The 18,463-nt window shown below is 62.6% G+C and overlaps 1 protein-coding gene across 1 annotated transcript in view; it reads right to left on the reverse strand.

Moving 5' to 3' along the window:
- Window positions 1-274: 274 nt before the first annotated feature.
- The window catches only part of HSPG2 (heparan sulfate proteoglycan 2), a gene marked incomplete at its 5' end in the record, with an annotated part of 28,145 nt that continues 9,956 nt past the window's right edge, over window positions 275-18,463 (reverse strand). Inside the window, 54 exon segments of the mRNA XM_042838604.1 lie at window positions 275-751; window positions 1,300-1,403; window positions 1,469-1,552; window positions 1,629-1,690; window positions 1,777-1,855; window positions 2,387-2,462; window positions 2,565-2,618; window positions 2,691-2,813; window positions 2,950-3,127; window positions 3,203-3,435; window positions 3,979-4,200; window positions 4,971-5,069; window positions 5,167-5,275; window positions 5,353-5,462; window positions 5,540-5,639; window positions 5,710-5,854; window positions 5,933-6,017; window positions 6,256-6,372; window positions 6,440-6,587; window positions 6,670-6,782; window positions 6,862-7,128; window positions 7,895-7,992; window positions 8,073-8,253; window positions 8,325-8,585; window positions 9,412-9,591; window positions 9,679-9,871; window positions 9,948-10,129; window positions 10,699-10,833; window positions 10,907-11,050; window positions 11,139-11,277; window positions 11,354-11,505; window positions 11,593-11,731; window positions 11,819-11,970; window positions 12,051-12,189; window positions 12,276-12,427; window positions 12,508-12,646; window positions 12,733-12,884; window positions 12,969-13,107; window positions 13,606-13,757; window positions 14,103-14,241; window positions 14,399-14,550; window positions 14,675-14,813; window positions 14,963-15,123; window positions 15,221-15,347; window positions 15,425-15,570; window positions 15,675-15,810; window positions 15,893-16,035; window positions 16,125-16,265; window positions 16,347-16,469; window positions 16,628-16,687; window positions 16,856-17,036; window positions 17,489-17,589; window positions 17,667-17,777; window positions 17,980-18,206. Coding sequence (XP_042694538.1) covers window positions 588-751; window positions 1,300-1,403; window positions 1,469-1,552; window positions 1,629-1,690; window positions 1,777-1,855; window positions 2,387-2,462; window positions 2,565-2,618; window positions 2,691-2,813; window positions 2,950-3,127; window positions 3,203-3,435; window positions 3,979-4,200; window positions 4,971-5,069; window positions 5,167-5,275; window positions 5,353-5,462; window positions 5,540-5,639; window positions 5,710-5,854; window positions 5,933-6,017; window positions 6,256-6,372; window positions 6,440-6,587; window positions 6,670-6,782; window positions 6,862-7,128; window positions 7,895-7,992; window positions 8,073-8,253; window positions 8,325-8,585; window positions 9,412-9,591; window positions 9,679-9,871; window positions 9,948-10,129; window positions 10,699-10,833; window positions 10,907-11,050; window positions 11,139-11,277; window positions 11,354-11,505; window positions 11,593-11,731; window positions 11,819-11,970; window positions 12,051-12,189; window positions 12,276-12,427; window positions 12,508-12,646; window positions 12,733-12,884; window positions 12,969-13,107; window positions 13,606-13,757; window positions 14,103-14,241; window positions 14,399-14,550; window positions 14,675-14,813; window positions 14,963-15,123; window positions 15,221-15,347; window positions 15,425-15,570; window positions 15,675-15,810; window positions 15,893-16,035; window positions 16,125-16,265; window positions 16,347-16,469; window positions 16,628-16,687; window positions 16,856-17,036; window positions 17,489-17,589; window positions 17,667-17,777; window positions 17,980-18,206 — 7,588 coding nt within the window.

Here is an 18,463-nt window from a genome sequence, read left to right on the forward strand (position 1 = left end):
ATAGCTGCACCCGCGATCCCCCCGTATCAGTCCCGCAGATCCATACATCCCCCCTCCGTAAGCATCTGCTCCAGGCTCCCCCACGTATTCAACCCCATGCCCGCACCCCCCCCGTGCTCCCTTTCCAGCCCCACACCTCCGTGCCCCACCCAAAGCACCGGCTTCCCCCTCTCCTCCCCCACAGAGCCCCCAGTTCCACGTGGAGCCCTGTGCCCCCGTTCTTCCTGGATTTCAGATGACAGCCCCAGGCGCAGACCCACACACGGCCCCCACACTCGTTCTCTCTCCTTTAATGGGTGTCCCAGCACAGGAGGTCTGGGGGGGGCCCGCTGTCCCCGCCAACACCCACGATTGTCCCTTGTGCCCCCCACTCAGGTGCCACCCCAGGAGGCACCCAAGCGGCCCGGCCGCCCCAGCGTGGCTTGGGTCGGGAGTGGGGAGGGGGGGGTGTAAACATTCCTGTGGGGTCCTGGCCCCCCCGGAGCCATCCCAGGGCAGCGAAGCACCGTTTTCTCGTGGCTTTTTGGAAAAATAATAATAAACCCGACAAAACTCGTCCCCCAGGCTGTGTGGGGGTAAGAGGGGGGCTAGGAGGGGCAGGGGGCGACGGCAGAGCCCCCCACCGCGCCGTGCCGCAGGTCAATGGGGTGCCGGGGGGTCCCTGCGGGTGCCAGCACCAGGCCCCGCACACATCCCGACACGCCGGAGAGGAACTTGCCGGCTGTGAGGCTGCGGGGGTCTGGGGCACCGCCTGCAGGAGGGGGGGATACGTGAGTATGGGAACATGGGGACGCAGCACCCCGCGGTCCTCGCGCAGGTCTGCTTCCCGTGTCCTGTCCCAAGTGCCATGCTGCATCCCAGCACCATATGTCCCCTTTCCCTGTCCCCTCTCTTGTCCTACCCCGTGTCCCACATTGTGTCTCATTGTACGTCCCCTCCCATGTCCCACCCCATACCATGTCCCGTGTCCCATTCCATGCCACACCACGTACAATCTGGCATTCAATTTGTGTCCTGTCCCATCACTCCCATATACCTCATTATGTCCCATCCCTCATCCACATCCCCTGGTGTCCCATTCCGTGTTTTGTGTTCCATCGTGTCCCATACTTTGCAGCATCCTCTGCCCTGTGTCCCATCCTGCATCCACACCATGTCCTACCCCATACAGTCTCCTATGTCCTCCCTCCCCCATACTCCATTATGTCCCACCACTTCCTGTCCCGTCTCTACTGTGCCCCCTGCCATGTCCCACGTCCCACCCCACACCCTGTGCCCCCACCCTCCATATCTCCATACCGATGTAGACGCTGCCCTGGGTGTTGGCCATGATGTTGGTTCCTGGGGACTCTCCAAACACCGGCTCCTCCCCGTCCACCTGCAGCCACCCACGCCGGCCCTGCCTATGGGGCAGCATCAGCACCCACGTCCCAACCCCAACCCCCACACCGTTGTGTCCTGACCCCACCTGGCCGCCATCACGTGGTGCCACTCGCCATCATTGACAGGGTCTTCGGAGACGATGGTGGCCTCGCCGCTGCCCAGCTGGTAGCTGTGGGGACACGGGGCTGAGCATGGGGACGAATGGGTGGTGTGGGGCCCCAAGGGACAAAGGTGTCCCCCCTCACCTGAACACCAGGTGCCCATCCTTCAAACCCAGCCCCACGAAGTCTTTGGCTTTGCCACTCTCCTGTGGGCACAGTGGGGCTGTGAGTGGGATGGGGACAACCCTGTCCCCTACCCAGGGCTGGATGCCCTGGCCGTGTCCCCACTCACCGCCCCGTGCCACAGCAGCAGCCCCTCAGTGCTGCTTGTCCTCAGCTCCAGTTCAATGGTGTCTTGCAAATCAGGTGCGCTGCAACGAGAGGGGCAGGGCATAGGTGCAGAGCCAGGGACAAGGCAACACCATGGGTGCAGAAATGCAATGGGTTCAAGAATGCAGCAGGTAGAATGCAATGGGCGCATGAATGCAACGGAAACAAGAACGCGCTGGGTACAAGGATGCAGTAAGATACAACAGCGCAGTGGGTGCAAGAATGCAAGGGGTGCCACACAGCAGGAGGGGTGCTAAGTTATGATGGCTGTGATGCTGCAGGAAGGGATGCAGCACCATAATGGGTGCAAGTGCAGCAGCCTTGAAGGGTGCAACACCACGGGAAAGGTACAATGCTGTGACTGTGGCAACGTGGTGGCCAGGGCAAAGCATGCTGGAAAGGATGCAATGCTGCAGTGGATGCAGCACTGGGAGAAAGGTCCAATGCAGCAACGGGTGCAGTGCTGCAGGAAAGGGGCGCAGTGCCAGGGGGAAGGTGCAATGCAGTGTGAAGAGGTGCAACACTATGATGGGTGCAATGCCATGAGGGTCCCGGTTCCTGCTGTCACTCACCCACGGGGGAAGAGGTGGCCGGGCAGGGCCAGGTAGGAGCCGTCACTGAACACGGCGCTGAACTGCCCAGGCGTGTCTGCAGGGAGATGGGGAGAGGAGGCACCGCTGAGCACATCCCCAGCAGCAGGTTTGGGTGCAAAAAGGGGAAAACGGGTGCACGGCCCCCAGGGGAGCGTACCGCTGCCACCGCTGCCCTCCTGCCAGTCCTGGTCCAGCTCTGACAGCTCCGCGCCTGCGGGCGAGAGAGTGATGGGGACCGCGGCTCATCCCCACATGTGCCCGTGTCCCCGCACCCTCAGCTCACCGTGCTGGCAGTAGGGGCCGCCATAGCCCTCGGGACAGACGCAGCCGTTGTCCTTGCAGGTGCCGCCGTGCAGGCAGGGGTTGTGCTCCAGGCAGCGGTCGGCCACCCGCTCGCAGCGCGGCCCTGGGGACACGGTGGTGGCACATGGTGACACGGGCACGCAGGGTCTCGGCACCTCCTGCACCCGCTTGCACGCACAGCACACTGCGCACACACCAGGCGCACGCAGCACGCACACAGCCAGCCCCACGGCACTCACCGGTGAAGCCAGGGGTGCAGAGGCAGCGGAAGGGAGGGCTGCCAGCAGGCAGGGGCAGGCAGCGGCCCCCGTGCAGGCAGGGTGCGTGCAGGCAGGGCGAGCTCTGCCCACACTGCCCCACGCCCCGGCTGCGCAGGAAGCTGTACGACAGATCCACCTTCTTCCCATTGATAGAGACCTGCGCCAGACACAGGGGTTTAAGCCAGGGCACCCTGCACGTGGGGCACCCCGCTCCAATGCGTGGGGGGCTCACCTCGCCAATGCACCCTTGGAACGAGGCGTTGGTGGGGGGCCGCAGGGGGGGCTCCACTCCTCCAAGGTAGAGAGGGCTGTGCAGGTTGAGCCCCTGGCTCTTGCCAGGTGAGGAGCGCTGCACCGGGGCGCTGCCGTCCACCGTCATTGTCCCATCCTTGTGCAACCGCTCAGCTGTCACCCGGTGCCAGCGGCCCAGTGCCACCGGCTCGACGCTCCGCAGCACCGCTGTGCCTGCAGTGATGCCATGACTCAGCACTGCCATCACCACCAGGGAAGTCTGGGGGCACCAGGACTCCTTGGGGACCTGAGTGATGCCCTGGGTGATGCTTGGGAACTCCAAGAATATGCTGGGACCCTTGTGGTTCTCAGAGACCCCAATTGTGTCAGGATACCCGACAGACATCAGGAAACCCAATAGTGCCCAGAAATGCTGACAGCTCCCAGGGGCCAGACAGATGCCGGGGCACCCCAGATATGCCAAAGTTCTTTTGTGACATTTGGAGAATCTGGCAGTGCCTGGGGACCTGAGTGACACCAAGAAACCCCAACTGATGCTAGGGGAAGAGGGGGAGGGCAGCAATGCTTGGGATCCTCAGTGACATCAATGATGCCTGGGGACCCCAATGATGTCTGGGGACTCCACTGACATGCAGGGATCCCATAGTGCTTGGGAACCCCAGTGATGCCAGGCCACCCTGGCCAAGTCAGCAACCCACATGGTAACACCAGCGCTCTCTCAGTGACACCAGGCCCCACTGTGCCATGCCAGCCTACCTGAGCCCAGCTCATAATGGAACTCGAGATGGCCGCTGACCATGGCGAGGGCAACAAAGTCCTCAACTGGAGAGGCTTTGCCAGCACTGAAGAGCAGCAGTCCGTCCGGTGCACGTGGCAGGAACTCGGCCTCCACTCGCAGCTCATGGTGCACGTTGGTCAGGGGTGGGTATGAGACGAAGGCACCCGTCTCATCGAAGGATGGCACGCTCACTGCCTCCCCTGCAGCACTCACATCTCAGCACCTGTCCCGACGGTGCCCCCCTCCCCTGGCTGGTACTTCAGGCCCTGACTCCACCATCCCCATCTCCCATGGTGGTACCTAGCCCCATTTCTGTGTCCCCAAGGTGGTCTCCAATTCCCCATCCCCACTGGATCCATGATGACCACATCCCCAAGCGGCAACTAGTTCTCTGTCTCCATCCCGCCTGTTTCCCCAGTTTTGTCCCAACCCCCTGCCCGTGTCCCCAGGTTCATTTCCATCTCCATGTTCCTGCTGCAGACTAGATCCATGCTCATGTCCCCAGAGTGGTCCCAGCCCCACATCCATGCTCACAGGGGGGTCTCATCCCCATGCCTGTGTCCTCAGAGCCATCTCCATGCATGCCTGCGCCCTCAAGGTTGTCCCATCCCCATGCCCGTCTCCAGGGTCACTCCATCCCACATCCCTGTCTCCAGGGTTGCCCCCAGCCCCATGCCTCTGTACCCAGGGCAGTCAGAGCTGTGTCATCCCCACTCCAATGCTTGAGCCCCTAGTGTTATCCCCATCCTCTATACCTGTGTTCCCAGGGGGTTCCAGCCCATTGCCCTTGTCCCCAGAATCATCGTTATCCCCGTTTCCATGTCTGTGTCCTCAAAGAGGTCCTCCTAACCCCCGTGCCCCTGTCCCCAGGATGGTCCCATGCCCATGCACATCCCCAGGAGAGTCCCAGCCCCACACCCCTGTCCCTGGCACTGTCCCCACCCGGTGCTCCACCCCTGTCTGTGCCCACCTTCAGTGCACCTCTCCCCCATCTTGCCCAGGTGGCAGCGGCAGCTGTAGCCCTGCCCATCTGGCCGGCTGATGCAGGTGGCATCGGGCCCGCACGCCTCTGCAGAGGGACAGACGGGACAGAGACAGGAGATGAGCACTGGGGATCCCCACACCCAGAGGGCAGCAGGTGATGCCCCTGTGGCAAGGGCACCCACCTGGGTGGCAATGCAGGGCCTGTGAGTACTCGCAGTTGCTGCCAGTGAAGCCTTGGGGACAACGGCAGATGTAGGTGCTGCTCTCAGCGTCCTCGCAGATGCCGCCATTCTGTGGGTTGGAGACACACATAAGCACCAGGAATGGGACCAGTGGAAGGGGACAGCACGCATCATCCCCGACCTCACCTGGCAGGGATGGTCCTGGCACGTGGGACAGTTGGAGACGCCATGTGCCGGCAGGTCCAGCTCCCCAAAGGCCACCTCCTCATTCTGGATGCGCAGCTGGCGCACGCAGCCTGTGGGACACAGCAAGGCGACACACTCAGCCTCACCCTGAGTGCCGGCCCCCAGCACCCACTGTCCCACTGCATACCCACAAAGCCACGGCTCAGCCCTGTCTTGGCCACGACGGTGTAATCAGGGTACCCACCGAGGTACAGCTCCTCATTCAGGTCCAGCCCTTGGAATTTGCCCTGCAGGCACAGGGGGGTGAGCACAGCCGCCCCAAATCCTCCCACAGCTGTGGGGTGTCCACACCCCTACCTGTGAAGTCCCGTTAACAGGGGGCTGCCCGTCCACCTGCAGTGAGCCTCGTGTCAGGTTACGGAAGAGGCGCACAGTGTGGTACTTGCCCAGGCGCAGCGGTGTCGGGTCCCGAATGGTGGCCATGCCAGAGCCAGCATCGAACCTACCATCAAAGGGGGAGATATACAGGGTGAGGGGGGGGGCTGCCCGTCCAGCTGGCAGTTCTTTCCCGTGCTCTCACCTGAACTCGGGCCGCCCGCCCACCAGCCCAAAGGAAATAAAATCGGCGCCGCTGCTCTTGCGCTGCCCATTGTAGAGGAGCATCCCTATGGGGACACAGAGGGGTGAGCACGGCCGCAGCGAGGGGCAGCCCAGACGCACCCCAGGGAGCAGGGAGAGCAAAGGTCCCCGGGGTGGGCGCTCACCTGAGTACAGGATGAGAGCTAAAGGAAGGAGAGAGATGGAAAGGAGGACGGACAGACGGAGGAGGAGAGAGAAGGAATGAGAGCAGGCCTGTGTGGCACAGTTGGGCTCAGGGGGCCGAGGGGCCCCCATGGTGCTCACCATCGGCAGCATCAGGCCGGAAGGTGATCTGGATCTCGAAGGTCTTGTAGGCATCCTTGATGGTGGGCAGCGGCAGGAAGGAGCGGGGCGTCTGCGTGAAGTAGGGCACCAGGCGCTCTGCGGGGACACGGGGCTCAGCACGGACAGGGATGCCAGCCCCCCGGCCCGTCTGTCCAGTACTCACCTCGCACCTTCAGCACGTAGAAGGCTGTCTCCTGGCCGCGGCGGTTGCTGGCAGCACAGGCATAGACGCCAGCATCCTCAAGGCGCACAGCCGGCAGCGTCAGAGCGGTGCCCTCCACCCGCGCGCCTTCCGGCAGCTCCCCCTCCAGCTGTGAGGACAGCAGGGGTCAGCACCCATAGGGCACCCATCCCCGCCTTCGCACAGCCTCGTGTCCCCGCATCCCTGCTCACCTTGCTCCAGCTGATCTCCGGCACGGGGAAGCCAGATGCCAAGCAGGGCAGGACGGCTGCCGAGCCCACCGACACCTCCTTCACCTCTGGCTGCCCAGCAATGTGTGGGGCGGCTGTGGACAAACAGAGCTGTCACCCCTCACGTGGGGGTCAGGGACACCCTCCCCACACCATGTCCCCATCTGCACTCACCCTGCACGTGAAGGATGACGTGGGACTGCACGGTGCCCACAGAATTGGTAGCAGTGCAGCGGTACTGCCCTGCATCCGCCCGCTCCACCCGCTCAATGGTCAGGGTGCCGGCACGAACCAGCACCCCCGGGCGGATCCGGCCCCCCACTTTGCTCCAGGTGACGTGTGGCTGTGGTTCGCCGAGCCCTAGGCACTCCAACTCCACCTCCGTGCCTGCCAGCACCGTCTGCACTGCCGTCCGGATGTTAATCAGGGCCCTGGGCAGAGCTTGGGGGGGAGATGGGATGATTTAGGGGTGACCCCAGGCAACAGGAGGCATTGTGGGATTTGGGGAGGCAACCAGCAAAGTGAGAGAGTGGGGGTACCGGGGTGCCCATGGAGAGAGGTGGAAAGAAACAGAGTGCCCATGGGTATAGGGAGATGAGGGGTTTTGGGGTACCCGTGGATATGGGGAAATAGGGGAGGTACCAGAGTGCATGGGGAGAAACAGGGGGCATTGGGGTGCCCATAGATGTCCACGGGAGAGACAAGGGGTACCAAGGTGCACATGGATGGGAGGAGATGGGGAGCACCGGGGTGCCTGAGGGCAACAGTGAGAGATCAGAGGGTAGCAGGGCACTAAGGGGAATGGGAAGAAATAGGTGAGTGTTGGGGTGACTATAGGCGTGGGAAGAAACAGGAATACTGTGGTGCCTGTAGGCATGCAGAGATGGGGGAACCAGGCTGCTGCAGAGCATGGGGAGAAATTGGGTGTACCAGGATATCTGAGGGGAAAATAAGGGATACCAAAATGCTCAGAGGCATGGGGAGGGACTGGGGTGCCTACAGGGAGAAAAAAATGGTACCCAGGGGCATGGGGTGATGAGGGTACCAGTGAGCCCGTGGGAAGAGCAGGCAGGCTCAGCAAGCGCCCATGAGTTCAGGGCAATGAGGAGGAGTATACGGGGCTGGGGCCAGCAGATGCCTGTGGGTGCAGCAGAGCTCAGGGGCAGTGAGGCGCTGCTGTCTGCAGTGTCAATCAGCGTGCTCCTACCCTGCACAGTGAGCGTGGCCCTGTCCTCCGCCTGCCCACCCGGAGCGCTGGCCCGGCACACGTACACCCCCTGCGCCCCTTGTGCCAGCTCTGGGATCCTGCAGGAACACAGGGGACACACACAGTTGCGGGACCCCCGGGGCGCTGCCCGCCCCCCACACCGCCCTGCCCGCCTTACCGCAGCACCCCGTCCCGCACGCTGTGCCGGGGGGGCAGCTCCCCGCCGTCCTTCAGCCACTCCAGCCGTGCCCGCGGGTCTGACGCGCTGCAGGCGAACTCAGCCATGCTGCCCACCCCTCTCACCAGGCTTCCCGGTGTCACCCGCACAGCCAGGGCGCCGCCGTCACCACCGCCGTCACCTGTGTGGGATGTGAAGGTGACACCGGGCATGGCGGGCAGCCCCAGTGCGGTGCGGGGCAGCGGCACTCACTGTGCACGGTGACACGGGCGAAGGTCTCGGCTCTGCCCACACGGTTGGTGACCATGCAGCGGTAGGTGCCAGCGTCGGTGGGCAGCACGGGGCTGATGCGCAGGAGGCCGGCACGGGGCACGGCGCGGGGGGACAGGCTGCTGTTAAGCTTGTCCCAAGTGTAGAGCAGCGGCGGGGTGCCGTGGGCCAGGCACTGCAGCTGCACCGTGTCGCCCGCGTGCACCGCGCTGTCCTCTGGTAAGCTTGTGGCATACGGCGGGGCTGTGGGACGGAGCCACCAGCGCAGTGTGAGAGCAGGATGGGGGACGAAGGCGTTCATGGGGCATGGAAAGTGGCGGCGGGAGGGTGTGGGTGCGGGGGAGATGGAGCAGTGCTGGGGTGGGTGAGAGATGGATGAGTCCGAGAGGAAGGGACTGAGGGAGAAAAGAGCAGGGAAGGACGAGAAGTGGATTGATCTCCGAGGAATGGACGTGGGGGAAGGTGGATGCGTGTGGGGATGAGCGCCTGGATGGCCGTGTTACAGACATGTCCAAGACAAAGGGACAGACAGAGCGCCAGCTGAGCCGGATACGCGATGGCTGGGTGAAAAACAGGTGGAGTAGTGAGCAGCGAAAGAAAACTGTGCAGATGAGAGTTAAAGGATGGATCCACGAGGAAAATACGGATGTGAGCAGAGATGGATGTACACACGGCTGAGTGCCAGGACGGATGAGTTGTGGAGGGATGGAAGAGAAGCAGAAAGAGCTGTATGCAGGGATGAGTGCTGGGACGGCCAAGAAACAGGTGGATTTGTGAACAGCGGATGGAGAGGAGTGTGAGCACAGATGGTGAGATGATGAGTGCAGAGATGGACAAGGCAATGGAAACATCCAGGGGGAAGAGATGGGTGAAGGTGTCCATAAAGAACTGGAGAAGACAACGAATGCTGAGATGGACAAGTGAGGATGGATCTACGTGTGAGAGGAGTGTGAGAAGGGGAAGGACATGAGCAGATCGGGAAGGGATGGACAGACAGATGGAGGGAGAGCAGCAAAGTGTGGGTGGGTGACGGAGGTGGACCCGTGCTGCACCGACCACAGCCCCTTACTCTCCACATCCAGGGTGACGAAGACCTCAGTGAAGCCGGCGGGGCTGCTGGCATTGCAGATGTACTGGCCCGAGTCCTGCTGCGCCACACGGGGGATCACCAGGGTGCCATTCACCACGCGGTGCTGCCAGGGCAGCGGTGCCCGCAGCTTCGACCACTCGATCCTGGGCTCCGGTTCGCCTGTGGGCATGTCACCCCATGTCACCCCATGTCACCCGGGGCAGGGGGTCCAGGCAGGTGCCCATGGAGGCTGTCCCCATCCTGTACCTGTGGCCGAGCAGTGCAGCGTGGCGGTGTCCCCAGCCACCACTGTGATGGTGGGCGGTGCGGTGACCCTGGGGGCCCCAGGGTGCCTCTGTGCCGTCTCCACGCTGACGTCTACGCGAGCTTGTGCCGATCCCAGAGCACTCTGTGCTGTGCAGATGTAGGTCCCGGCGTGCTCTGGTTTGGCTGGTGAGAACTGGCAAGGGGAGAGAGTGGGTAGTGAGCACCTGACACATCCGGGAGTACACAGTACCCCAGGATGCCCCCCTCACCTGCAGCACTGCCTGGCTGTCCATGTGCAGCAGTGTCTGGTGCTCCACCTTCTGCCGTGAGCCCAGTCGGCTCCAGCGCACCAGGGGCCGTGGCTCACCCCGGCCCAGGCACTCCAGGCTGAGAGATTTGCCCTCCGTCACCGTCACAGGGCCTGGTGGCATCACTGACACTGTGGGGGCACCTGGAGAATGGGGAAGGTGTCAGTGTGGGGATGGGCATGGGGACATCACCACCTGAGGGGCACCTGGAGGACATCAGCATGGCCGTGGGGACACTGCTACTCCAGAGGCAGCTAGAGCACATGGAGGACATCACAGGGACGCAGATGGAGGTAAAGGCACCCCAGGGGCACCTAGAGGATATCAGCATAGGGACATGGACACCACCACCCCAGGGGCACCAGAAGCTTGATAAGGATGTCAGCACAGGCATCAGGACACCACCACCCCAGAAGCATCTGGAGAACATTCCAAAGGGACAGGGACAGCGTCACTACCACCCTTCGGGCACCAAGGCCACAAGGGGATGGGGACACCACCACCCCAGGGGTGCCTGTAGCAAACAGAAGACATCAGCACAAGGATAAAGACATTAGAATGGGGATGGAGACACCACGAACATCCCGGGGGCATCTGGAGCATATGTGGGACAACAATACAGGGACAAGGATGGGGACACCATCACACTAAGAGAATGTGGAGAACGAGCAGGAAGTGAGGACAGAGATGGGGACACCCAGGCAACTTGTACCTTGCACCAGGAGGTTGACAACGCTGCTGGCAACACCAAAGCGGTTGGAGGCCACGCAGTGGTACGCACCCTGGTTGCCCACATGGGCACCAGTGATGGAGATGACAGAACCGTTGGCACTGATCTTCACGTTGTCTGAGCAAGGAAAAGGATCAGTACCTGGGCCACCATGGGGACCATGCTGGGGCCACCCGAGGGACCGCTGTACCTTGGAGGTGTTGGCCAGGTCCCATCCGCCAGGTGACATTGATGGGCCGAGCACCATCGTGGATGCGGCACTTAAAGGTGGCGTCCTCGCCTGGGGCCACGGCCATGCTGTGCGGGTCGATGGAGATGATGGGGCTCTGCAGGCCTGCGGGGACAAGGGACAGGGAAGCCACCGAGGTCACCCGCGCTGCCCCTGGCACCGGTGCTCCTCTCTGCCCTGCGGCTGCACTCACGGTAGCTGGAGCTGTCGCGTGAGGTGACGGTGACAATGATGGTGGCCTCACGGGAGGTGCTGCCCATGTCTGCCCGGCACACGTACTCGCCCGAATCGGCCACAGAGAGCTGTGAGAGCCTCAGGCGCGACCCTGACATCTGCGTGGGATGCAGGGGGTGGCATCAGCTGGACACGCGGGGCCACCAGCCTCTGCCCTGCCACATCCCCACCTACCTGGTGCTTGGCTGGGAGGGACCCGCCACGCTTGTACCAGGTGAAGGTGGCCTGGCCCTGGCCAGCCACCACGCAGTCAAGGTCCAGGGTCTGTCCCTCGGTGACAGAGGATGCTGAGGACTCAATGCGGATAGGCGGCGTGACGCTGGAGGCTGCACGGGCAGAGTTAAGCGTAAGGTCCCTCCCAGCACCAGGGATCAGCACGGTCCCCGTGTCCCCCTCCACAGAGTGGTACTCACAGTGGGAGGGGCTGGCATCATCATCAATGGTGACAACGAGGGACGTCTCCTGCATGACACCGCCTGTGGTCACCCTGCACACGTACTCGCCCGAATCGGCCGCCGACACCTGGGGGACGCGCAGGCGGGTGCCTGACACCTGTTGGGCACACAATGGGACGTGTCACAACCAAAGAGTGGGGGACAGGGCAGGATTTTGGGGTGACCCCAATTCCCCATGCCCTACCTGGTGGCCAGCAGGCAGGGAGCCACCACGCTTGTACCAGGTGACAGTAGTGGGACCAGATCCTGCCACCACACAGTTGAGGTCGAGGGTCTGTCCCTCGGCGATGGCGGAGGACGAGGACTCAATGCGCACAGGCTGGGAGGCTCCAGGGGCTGGGGACAGGAAATGGGGGCATTCAGCACCGTGGCGGCACAAGTCTGTCCCCAGGCGCTGCACTCTCGCTCGCACTCACAGTAGTAGGTGCCAGCACTGCTGGGCACAGTGACGATGACAGAAGCCTCCTGTGTGGCAGTCCCCAGGGTGACCCGGCACACGTACTCGCCCGAATCAGCCACTGACACCTGGGCGAGGCGCAGGTGGGTGCCTGACACCTGTTTGGACACAGCGGGGACACGTCAGTGCCAGCGAGCAGTGACAGCGCAAGGTGTCTAAGTGACACCGGCTCCTTGCATCCCACCTGGCTGTTGGGGGGCAGAGCCCCACCACGCCGGTACCAGGTGACTTGGGGGTGGCCCTGTCCAGCCACCATGCAGTTGAGGTCCAGAGTCTGTCCCTCAGTGACGGAGGCGGACGAAGTCTCAATCCTCACAGGTGGTGTGACGCCCACAGCTGGGGAGCGGCGAGGTCAGTGGGTGCAGCCACCCCTCAGTCACACCCTTGTGTCCCCTCCCAGTCCCCATTCCCAGTACCATATGAGGAGCCAGCACCAGTCTGGATGGTGACAATGAGGGATGTCTCATGTGTGACGCCGCCTGTGGTCACCCGGCACACGTACTCGCCCGAATCGCCCGCTGACACCTGGGGGATGCGCAGGCGGGTGCCCGACACCTGGGAGAACATACATCAGGTGAACACCCCAACACCCTAAAACCTTTCTTTCTGCCTCAAAATGCTCCCCTGACATTTCCACCTACCTGGTGCTTGGCTGGCAGAGACCCACCACGCTTGTACCAGGTGACGGTGGCCTGGCCCTGGCTGGCCACGATGCAGTCAAGGTCCAGAGTCTGTCCCTCAGACACAGAGGATGACGAGGACTCAATGCGCACCGGGGGCGTGACACCAGAGGCTGAGGATGACAGCAGCACAGTCACCCCATGGGGACATGTAGTACGTGGTCCCATGTCCCCATCCCTTTCCAGTCCCCACTCACGGTAGGAGCCGGCCCCGCTGGGCTGGATTGTCACCATGACGCTGGCTTCCTTGGTGGTGGCCCCACTGCTCACCCTGCACACGTACTCGCCTGAGTCGGCCGCTGTTACCTGCAGCAGCCTCAGCCGGGAGCCAGACACCTGCAGGGAGGGGACAGGGGGTTACTGGAGCCTGTGTGGGACTGCTGGGACTTGCACAGGGACTTGCAGGCTTGCACAGGGGCTTTTGCTTTGCAAGGAGACATCCGGGCCTGCATGGAGCCAGGAGAGCTTGCATGGGACCATCTGGGCTTGCTCAAGTGCCATTTGATCTAGCACAGGACAATGCACGCATGTGGCCACTTGAAACTGCCTGGATGCCAACTGGGCTTGCATGGGGACATGTGGCATTGCATGGTGCCACCTGAGATTATGTGGGAACATTTGGGTTTGCACAAATGCCATTTCTGCTTTGACAGGACCAATCATGTTTGCACAGGGCTTGCACAGGTTTTGCCTGAGGACATCTGCGCTTGCGTGGGGACATTTGGGTTTGCCTGGGGACATCTAGGCTTGCACATAACCATATGGCCTTGCACAGGGCCATAGATCAACCCCAACCTTCACTACCTTAGGGACAGTCCACTCTGCATCCCCTACCTGGTGCCTGGCTGGCAGGGACCCGCCACGCTTATACCAGGTGACAGTGGCTTGTGCAGGGCTGGCAATGACGCAGTTGAGGTCCAGGGTCTGTCCCTCGGTGACACTGGAGGATGAGGACTCGATGCGCAGCGGCGTTGTGCCCCCTGGGGCTGGGAACCGAGATGGAAGAGTTAGAGACAGCATAGTGCACCACCACGTGTCCCACCTAGGGGCATCAGGATCCTGGGAAGACACCAGAAGCAGGACCCAGACTGTGCCATGCCCCCAGCTGCTGGGGACACAGCGGGTGTTCAGCTCCATCCCTCTCTGCTGGGTGCTTTCTGCATGGCTGCATGGCAGCTCTGCACCCCTACAGGTGTGCCTACAGGGCTGTCCCCAAAAGCTGCTACCAGGTGGGACCCAATAACAGTGAACCCAGAATGAGTACGCACACAGCTGGCAGCTCCAGGGAGTGTCACCCACCCACACCCTGTTCCTACCCCGACCCCACTCACGGTAGGAGCCGGCCCCGCTGGGCTGGATTGTCACCATGACGCTGGCTTCCCTAGTGGTGGCCCCGCTGCTCACCCTGCACACGTACTCGCCTGAGTCGGCCGCTGTTACCTGCAGCAGCCGCAGCCGGGAGCCAGACACCTGTGGGGAGGGGACAAGGGGACAATGAACTCCATGTGGGGCTTTTTGGGCTCGCATGGGCACACCTGGCCTTGCATGGGATCACCTGGGCTTGCATGGGACGACGGGTCAAACCCACCCATCGCACCCTGAAGACAGTCCCCTGTGCATCCCCTACCTGGTGCCTGGCCGGCAGGGACCCGCCACGCTTGTACCAGGTGACAGTGGCTTGTGCAGAGTTGGCAATGACACAGTTGAGGTCCAGGGTCTGTCCCTCAGTAACAGTGGAGGATGAGGACTCAATGCGCAGCGGCGTCGTGCCACCTGAGGCTGGGGACAGAGACAGGAGGGTGACACTGTGTTGCGGCTGAGCCCCACTGGCACACGAGAGCCGGCTCGGTGCCGCAGCACATGGGGACGGCCTGTGGGCAGTGCCACCCCCAGCCCCACTCACGGTAAGAGCCGGCCCCGCTGGGCTGGATTGTCACCATGACGCTGGCTTCCTTGGTGGTGGCCCCGCTGCTCACCCTGCACACGTACTCGCCTGAGTCGGCCGCTGTCACCTGCAGCAGCCGCAGCCGGGAGCCAGACACCTGCAGGGGACAGAGGGACATTGGAGCTCGCATAGGGCTGCTGGGGTTTCCATGGGGCCACCTGGGCTTGCACAGTAATAACAGAGCTTGCAAAGGACATGAATCCCCAGCCTTCCCACCTTAGAGACAGACTCTCTGACATGCCTTACCTGGTGCCTGGCTGGCAGGGACCCGCCGCGCTTGTACCAGGTGACAGTAGCCTGTGAGGGGCTGGCGATGACACAGTTGAGGTCCAGGGTCTGTCCTTCAGCCACGGCGGAGGAGGACGCCTCAATCCTGACGGGAGCCTGGCCACCTGAGGCCGGTGGTCCTGGAGGGGGAGAGAGTGATGGCCAGATGATGACATGACACCTGGGGCCACCCGTGGCCACCTGCAATGCAGAGCCCAGCCTCACTGTAGGACAAACCAGAACTGGACACAACGGTGACGATGACAGACGCCTCCCGGACACCGGTCCCCGAGCTCGCCCGGCACACGTACTCGCCTGAATCAGCCACGGTGACATGGGGGACACGGAGACGGGACCCTGATACCTGGTGGGGACACATCAGTGTCAGAAAGAGGATCACAGGGCAGCTTTTGGGGCAGCCTTCTGTTTCCTGTGCCCTACCTGGTGGCCTGCAGGCAGGGAACCTCCGCGCTTGTACCAGGTGACAGTGACCTGGCCAGATCCTGCCACCACACAGTCCAGGTCCAGGGTCTGTCCCTCAGTCACAGAAGGTGATGAGGATTCAATGCGCACAGGTGGTGCAGCTCCTACAGGAATCAAGGTGGGCTGTAGGACCAGCAAGCACCCAGGGCACCCCAAAATTGCCCCCAAACCCTGCGGGCATCCCCAGAGCGGCATTCCCAACCCTTACCTGGCACCACCACCACCTCGATGCTGGCGCGAGCTGTGCCAGCGGCACTGGTGCCCACGCAGAGGTAGATGCCACCGTCAGCGACAGTGATGGAGGGAATGAGCAGCGTGGCGATGTCAGTGCGCTCAGAGCGGGACTGCAGCATGGGGACGGGGTGAGCGATGCCTGGGGCATGCCACCAGGCCCCAGAGCAGCTCCGGGTGCTGCAGCCAGCTCACCTGAGGTGGCAGAGAGCCACCCTGCTTCTCCCAGGAGATGGTGGCAGTGGGTGACCCCGACACACGGCAATACAGCCTCACTGTTGAGCCCTCCTGCACCTCCGTCCGCTCCGGGCTAACCTGCACCCTTGGCTCATCGGCACCTGTGGGCAGCACGCATTCAATGCCAGCACCGAGATGCAGACATCAAGGACATCAAAGGACGCTGGGGACACTGGGGTGCAATGCTCACCTTGCACACGAAGGTAACCCCGTGCCATGTCCTGCCCGGCGCTGCTGCGTGCGCGGCATGCGTAGTGCCCCTCATCGGACGGCTCGACAGCACTGAACCGCAGTGTGTCACCCTGGACAACCGCTCGTGGTGGCAGCGCACCTGCAGGGACATGGGCACCACATCACCCCCGCTGCATCCCCCAGCGCGGTCCCCACGTTCCCATGCGAGGTGAGCACCTACCGAGCCACTCGAGGGTGGGCGTAGGGCTGCCGGTGGCAACGCAGCGGAACTCAGCAGGCTGCCCCAGTGCCACGCTCAGCTGCGCCGGCTCCACGCTGGCGGTGGGGGCGGTGGCAGTGGCAGCTGTGGTGACATGTGGCGGGGGCTCAGGGTGCGCCGGTGCCCTCCGGAGGGTGGCACAAAGCAGAGCAACGGCGTGGTGTGGGGTAAGCAGTGGAGCCTGGCATGCGGCAGGCAGGGGGTGTGCGTGGCCCCAGACGGGTCCCCCTGCGGTGACTTACCCGGTCTGTGCCCCTCCATAAACTCAACAGGTCCATAATACATCTGGGTCTTTGAGGGGGCTGCAAGGGGAGGATCAGATTTAAGTTTGGTGGGGCCCGTCACCCCAGTGTCTGGGTTCCAGCTTTTCCAGGAGGAGCTTTCACCCAAACGACACGTGGGGTTCCCACTGCTCGGCCCCTGCCCTTTCGGAGGTGCCCTTCAGGGCTTTGGGAGGGGGAGGAACGCACCCTGGACGTAGAGCGTGGCTGTGCCCTCGTCCATGTCCAGCATGTTGGAGCCAGTGCACACGTAGACACCGGCATCCTCAGGCTGCACGTTGCGGATGGTGAGGATGCCGTTGAAGTCCATGGCGCGTGATGGCAGCGTCCCGTGGTTCTGCCGTGTCCACACCAGGGTGTAGGCAGGGGACTGGGGGAGGACAGGGAATGAGGAAGCACCCAAGGGTGCTTGTAGGACCCACACGGTTGGATGGGCACCCAGGGGTGTCTGTGTGCCCTGTATGGCACTATGGGGACACACACGGGGACAGATGGGCAGCTAAATGTGTTTCCAACCCCCAGGTGGACACCCAGAGGTGTCTCTGAGAGCCATATGCTGCCACATGGGAGCGTAGGGATCTTTATGGCCTGGGAGACACCCAAGGGTGTCCCTGAACCCTGGGTCCAGGTAGGTGCCCAGTGGTGTCTGTGAGTCACTGTGGCCATGTTGATACCTAAGGGTAGCTGTATGGTGATGTGGGCACCCACAAGGCCTGAAAGACCCAGAGAGCACCCATGGGTGCCCATATTTCCCAAACGATTCAGAGAGCACTCTCTTTGAGACCTACTGAGCTCCCAGGAGTGCCCATGCTCCCTGCTCACCTTGCTCTTAGCTGTGCAGATGAAGGTGACATCAGCCCCAGGCTTCACCCTCTGCACCCTCTTCTCCTCCACAGTGACAGTGATGGGCTTGGTGGGGGTCTCTGTGCACAGACAAGAGGGCTGAGCGCCATCCCCACCCTCGTCCCTGGTCACCACGCCGCCACCCACCATGCCCTACCGGTGACGATGACCTCGGCACGGCTGGAGTTGCTGTGCTGCAGGTTGCGGCAGGAGCAGACGTAGACACCGGCCTCAGAAGGCTGGATGTTGGCAAAGTGCAGCTCCTCACCTGGGGGCACAGGATGGGTGAGACTGGCACATCCCCGTCCTCATCTGCTGTCCTCATCCCCATCCCCACCCTATCCTTGTCCCAGTCCCTTCGACCCCTTGTGGCTGTTTCCAACTGCACGCATCCCCATCCCTACCCAATTCCCGTCCCAGTTCCTTGTCCCCATCACTGCCTCCACCCCATCCCCAGCCCAGGACCTTGCCTTGCCCACGGCTCTGTGCACTACTGGGCAGGGGCCGCCCATCCTCCCGGGACCAGTGGTAGTACAGGGGGGGTTCTCCACTGGCCTGGCACCGCAGTGTGACTGCACTGCCCTGTGGCACCGCCATGCGCGGTGGGTGGACACGGACAGCAAGCAGGGATGGAGAGCCCAGCGGGACACAGGTCTGGCCTCGCACAGTGGGGTCCCCTGTGTAGCCTGGAGCACACCTGTGGGGTACAGGAGGAGAGGATGTAGGGGATGATATCGGGATGGGGATATCGGGGTGACAACGCTTAGATGAGGATGGTGGGGGGGGATATGGGGGTGATGATATGGGGGAGGGATATCAGGATGGAGACACTGGGGTAAGGGATACTCAGGTGAGGATGTGACAATATTGGGGTGAGGAGACTGGGAGGGGATAAGGGCTGATGACATTGGGTTGAGAAATCGAGGTGAGGATGTTGGGGCAAGGACATGGGAT

Source organism: Centrocercus urophasianus, unplaced genomic scaffold, assembly GCF_019232065.1.
Source record: "Centrocercus urophasianus isolate 14NV4802_14NV808 unplaced genomic scaffold, USGS_Curo_1.0 seq_86, whole genome shotgun sequence".
NCBI classification, from domain to species: Eukaryota; Metazoa; Chordata; class Aves; order Galliformes; family Phasianidae; genus Centrocercus; species Centrocercus urophasianus.